This window comes from Nicotiana tomentosiformis, chromosome 8 (genome assembly GCF_000390325.3).
Source record: "Nicotiana tomentosiformis chromosome 8, ASM39032v3, whole genome shotgun sequence".
In the NCBI taxonomy this organism is placed as follows: domain Eukaryota; kingdom Viridiplantae; phylum Streptophyta; class Magnoliopsida; order Solanales; family Solanaceae; genus Nicotiana; species Nicotiana tomentosiformis.
Window position 1 is genome coordinate 57229959 of NC_090819.1, and position 5747 is coordinate 57235705.

General features: G+C 34.8%; 1 protein-coding gene across 1 annotated transcript; it reads left to right on the forward strand.

The window, feature by feature from the left end:
• LOC104095946 (protein SAMBA) lies at nt 1-3255 on the forward strand. The gene is made up of 3 exons (XM_009602196.4): nt 1-263; nt 2875-2985; nt 3065-3255. Exons 1-3 carry the CDS (start codon nt 98-100, stop codon nt 3121-3123), a joined length of 336 nt encoding a protein of 111 aa, XP_009600491.1. The 5' UTR covers nt 1-97; the 3' UTR covers nt 3124-3255.
• The last annotated feature ends 2492 nt before the right edge of the window (nt 3256-5747 follow it).

A 5747-nucleotide genomic window follows, 5' to 3' on the forward strand; every position in this document is an offset into this window, starting at 1 on the left:
ACCTTGAAAAACAATGTCCGAAACTTACAACGGATAGAGTAGTATTTCTATAGGGTTTTGTATTTTCGGATACGAGGAGGGAAAAAAAAGAGGGAAAATGAGTACAGGCAGTTCCCTGACATCGTCGCCGGCGAGGTCATCGAGTTCGACGATGGCGATGATCGGAGGAAACGCAGGGCAGTCATCGTCTTTAGCCGCTGATGACTTTAACTTCCCTACTGATCTCATCTCCATTCAAGATCGCAAAGATGAAGCTCTAAATGGTCAGTGACATTTTTTGCATTTTCTTTGTGAAAATATGTTTACGTTTTTAGTTTTTCATTTGGAAGTATATTCAACTTCAAGTAATGATCTGTGTGGCTAGAGAAGACCTAATTTATTTCGCAAATCAGCCGAATAACGATCTGAAATTGATTATCTAATGCAGTGGAATATTATTCTATAGCTAAAATTGATTATTTAATGCAGTGGAGTATTTAAAAATTCATTTGAATAATATTCTAATTTGAAACTCTCTTCAAAATTTTGAAGCAAAAGCCAGTAATTTGTAGCCAAAAGAATTTTCCACTTGCACAGCATGATTGCCAGTACCACATGTTTTTACTTTTGAATCTAAAACTTGGAGAATTTTTTTTTTTTTTTTTTTAACGTCTGTAGTGTGTATGTTTGAAAAAGAAAGAAAATTCTGGTGTTTCATTGGATATCTCTGATTTTCATTTTTCAAGATATGAGTGTTTTAAGACACAATATTATAATCTTCTGATTATTTGAGGGACTGTTAACAGCTTTTGCATAAATTTGGTGTGCATCTCCTTGGCTGTAAAGAATAACATAAAAGTTGCAAATAGTTAAAAGGAAAAAATTGATTGATCTCATCGTGATAGAAACTAGATGGTAAAAATGATGTGGTCGTGTGAGTAGGACATGTAAGGGGGGGGGGGAGGGGGGGGTGTATCTGCACAGATCGAGACAGATGCTTTATAGTAGGGGCTGGAGGCAGCTGGAAATTGGAGTTAGGTATGGTTTGCACACAAACGTAGATGCAGTGGATGTAATTTGAAGGAAGATCAAATGTAAGACCTCATTTACTCAAAATTTAGTAGCTGAAAAATGTTGATAGAGCTCAATCTTAAGTTCTTATAATTTTGCATATCACTTACATGTCTATATTGTTCTACATCGAGTGAAAATAGATAATTTTCTTTGATTGTAAGTGCTTTTTCTTCTTTTTTATATCACTAGTTGGTTAAGTGTTATAGATGCTTTTTTCTCCACTAATAAGTAAAATGTACTACTACTACTACTATCACAGCTCTTCAAAGTTCAAAAAGGCCAGTACTTCATTATATTACTCTTTTGTTGTTTGATAGCTTTTTCAATTGTTGTTAGATATACGTTGATAATAAGTTTTGAGTAAATTCACTAGTTAATTAATGAAAGTGAGTGATTTCTCTGCCTGAAACAAGTCCAAAGGAGTGCCATATTTCTGACCAAATGACTATGTACCAACAATCAGTGTTATCGAAGGCGCGCTTAAGCTCTGAAGCAAAGCTCAAAACATATTGAGCGCTTCGCCTCGCGTAGTGGGCGCTTCAGCGTCGCCATCAAGGCTCTAAAGCATACTTTTCCTTGCAAATGAGCGTAATCCTGAAGAGACGACACTAAACAATTGATATTTTACTTTATCATAAAATTTTCTTCAATTTCTTTGTCCATATATTTGGTATTCATGCTTTTAGATATTAGTCATGGAATACACATACAATAGTTTTTCTCCATTTGCACCTTTCTTCATTAAAGCCCACACTTTATTTGCGCTTTGCACTTAAACCCCCAACAGACCTTAGAGTTTTTTTGCGCTTTTCGCTTTTGATAACACTGCCAACAATGTTTGCATAGATTTGTAAGGACAAATCTAGAACAGCCTTAGTAAAGGTTTAAAACTAATGGGAAGTGTATTTCAGCAGGTTATGTCTATCATATTAAGGATTTTTCTTTTTTTGATAAAGCTGTTATATTAAGTACGTTTAGCATGCAGTGGCGGAGGCATGATTTCCTCTAAGGGGGTTCAAAAAAGAAAAATTTTAAAAGAAATTGTAGCTAGTGGGAATTGAACCAATGATCTCACAAAGATTTTGAACCCCCTTGACCACTAAGCTATGCTTTTGGGCTTTGTCAAGGGGATTCAAAACATAATATATAGAGATAAAAAACAGATTTTGCCTTACATATACAGTGTAATTTTCCGACGAAGGGGATTCGGGTGAACTCCTTCCGCCCCCCTAAATCCGCCCCTGTTAGCATGGTGTCATATATAAGGTAGCAAGATGTTTAATTTTGTGGCTTATACTAAGAATTTTTCATCTCATACCATTTACTGCTTGTAAAAGGACCAAAATGGTTCATGTGACCTACTGTTTCTATCTGGTGGAGAAAGTGTCTGGCTTCGGTTTTAGGCCATCCTTGGTTCAGCAGGTTGGGTTATAGGTTCCGCAAAAAGTGGGAGCTTTGGGGTAGCAGAGCAGCTTTATCATAGATAAAGGCGTTAAAGTTCTTAGCTCTATAGAACTTGATGATGATCATTGATAATTAGGCAAACACAAATTAAAGCAGCATTAATGGAGTCTTTACTTCCCCTTTCTGAATAAAAAAGATATTGCTAGCAGCTAGTCAAAAAAAGTTTGGCCAGTGAATTTGGCTATTTTGGTTGTTTAAAACAAAAAACATCTAGCTGAGAAAGCAAATGCCATATTTGCATTATTTTCTTGATGTAATGGACTTTGTTTTTCTAAGAAACTTTGAGTTGTTAGCTGATAATATAGTTTGTTTCAGTTTTCATCCTTAAATCCAAAGTTATCTTGGTTCTGCTTGCAGTTCTCAAATCTGATCTGATGGCTTCACTGAATAAAGAGGTTAAATCCTTAGACGAGGATAGCTGGATGTTTGATGGACCTCGGTCTCGCATTCATATGATTTCTAGGCCAGGTAACTCAGGAAAAACAAAATTGACAATTAGGGAACTTGATGATAGTGTAACTGATGCCTTACTGCTATGCATTTACAGGCTATCTTTACAAACATGGAGAAATTAGGAAGCTTTCTAAGCTGCCCATATCAAAATGAGGAATATTTTCCTTCCTTGAGAACTGTAAAACAATATAGCCTTTATTTAATGAGCTTGTCGTGGTATAAATGTGAATGGCACCGATGATTTACTTTGTTTTTGAAGTTAAAGTGCACAAATTTAATGTTTTAGTCCTGTTTCTTGCTCGTTGATTTTACAATTTACTAATATGTTGCTCATGCTGAATACAATGAAAGGACTATAAACCTAATTAAATAAGCTTAAAGACATTAAATAATAAGAAAAAAACACTTACTAAAGGAGAGAAAAGCAAAATTATACAAAGGCTGCTCATCCTACAACCAGATAGTGTAGCAGAGCAGACTGTCAGTTTTGAAATTTTACCCGATCAAAAAAGAATACTACTAAAAGATAGAAAGGTAAAGAGGGTTGAGAAGCTTCTGCTTGCTGCTTGTTGTCTACTTGGTGAGCCGTCATTGCCTCGTTCTGTGACCTCCTTTCCGATCACTTTTCAGCATCATATTCTTTATTCGCCGATGGATAAAATGTTCCAGTTTTTCATTCTCAAATATATGAGGCTGGAAAGTGGTGGAATCAAATCCTAACTTTGAGATTTGAAAAACTGCAAATAGTAAACTTAAATTATCAAAATCATAAGCATTTTTTAAGAAAGCAAACCGTTCAAGAGGTTGAAAGAAGGCAGGCAAATAAGATAAGTACTTTAGAAACCATTTGGATTTTCATAAACAAATTAAATAAAATCATATCAAACATAATACACATACATAGGTGCATATATTCGTACATTAATAAATGCACATCTACGTTCTTGGGAAATTTAAATGAAAGTGAGTTTTTGTAGTGCTTAGCCTTAGACTATTACTTCTAGATTATATTCCAAACTCTAGTGTTATCTTGGGAAATTTTAATTACAAATAGTCATTATATTTTGATATTTAATTAAAGAGACTAAATTAGATATAGTTCCAATTATAAATACCATAAATCTGAAAAGAAGTCAGACCCTTTATATGTTTTAAAGTTCTTTTTATAAAAGTTTTAATTACATAGGAGATATGAAAAGAGGAGGACAACAGATGTTAGAATTGAACCGTCACTTATTATGTGGTAGGCTTCCCACTAATATTACTCTTGGTTCCATCCTACCAGTTATTCAGCTGAGCTTTAATTTTGAAAAATTATACAGTAATAACATTTTCTTCTAGAGAACAGTGTACAATTGCATATATGTATTTTCGAATTTAAATTTCATTTGGTTCAAGTAGAATATCATCTCAGTTCGTGTTAAATGTTTCTTTATCGTTCACGAATTTACTCATCACTTGTTTGAAATAGCATAATGTTTATAATCTCAAAATAGTCTCATTCCCGAACTTACAACGATTAACTTACTACGAAACTTTAACGTACGAAAATGCGGGATGTAATATCTCATTTCCGAGGTTTCATCAATTTACTCTTGGCATACTTTTACGTACGAAAATATAGGGTGTAACACTATATTCCTATGAGATTAGAGATAAAAAGAATGCATTAACAATCTCTTGCAAAATTGGCTAAGCACAGCAAATAGGTAATTTCTATCCGTATTCACAAATCAATTCCCCAATGACTAGGTTAAAGATATCGCGCTCTATTCAATCATATTGCAATCAAGAATTACCTCTTTCAAGTTCAACTCAAGATTCATATATAGTATTTCACTGTTAGCTAGGCAGTAAAACAATTAAACTCATGATATGAATAAACAATCCAATATGATAAATTAACTTGTCAAATCAATATTCGAATATCAACATTGATGTAAATCCATAACCTCAGAACGAATGAGTTTAGCCACACATAGTCATGGTAGCAATCTCCAATAATTCCCTAAAATACATACAAATCAATAAAAGAACAAAAAAGTAAGAACTCAAGACGAATTCTGTGGTTTCCAAACTTTGTGATGGCTTTTCTCCGCTTTCCCATGTGTTCGATGACCTAAAAGAGGCGTTTTTGGCTTATATATTGCGTACACAGGTCGTGGGCCAAAGTTTTCCTTTTCCTAATCCGACTCAGCTTCAGGGATTGATGTTGGGGTGGATGTTTCACGTCCGCCTCAGCTTCGCATGCTGGGGTGGATGCTTCGCATCCACCCTCTGTTCCTTCATCTCTGTTGTGACCAGGTGCGGATGCTAAGGCGGATGCCTTAGCCCGACTTCACTGCTAAGGGTGCACCAAATATAATTTTTCCTAGGTTGGATGCGACGCATCCACCCTCTTCTCCTATAGTTGGAGCACCTTTTCTTCATATTTTTGCACTCCAAACACCGTAAATCATCACGCACAACTCATTTAGTCATAAAACCAATATTTAATACGTGTTGGGAATTTTAAATCGAGGTAAGTCAGATTATGGCAATGGAGTACAAATTTAGGGAAGTCTAAAGTTAGATGATTGTAGCCAATGCTCAGATATGTCAACATAGGCATATTCTGCATTTTAGACCAATCTGAATTTTTAAGTACTTTTGATCCAAGATCCAAGTGTCGTACCTTATGAAGATTGCTTATTTGATATGAAATAACACCAATGATATTGTTGTTATAGAAACTGAGTTGTTCAAGTTGTGTTAATGTAACGACCTGGCCGGTCATT

Coding starts and splice junctions, on each gene's coding strand:
- LOC104095946 (XM_009602196.4), top strand. CDS start 98: ATGAGTACAGGCAGTTCCCTGACATCGTCGCCGGCGAGGTCATCGAGT. Junction 264..2,874: donor CAAAGATGAAGCTCTAAATG/GTCAGTGACATT, acceptor TTCTGCTTGCAG/TTCTCAAATCTGATCTGATG. Junction 2,986..3,064: donor TCATATGATTTCTAGGCCAG/GTAACTCAGGAA, acceptor ATGCATTTACAG/GCTATCTTTACAAACATGGA.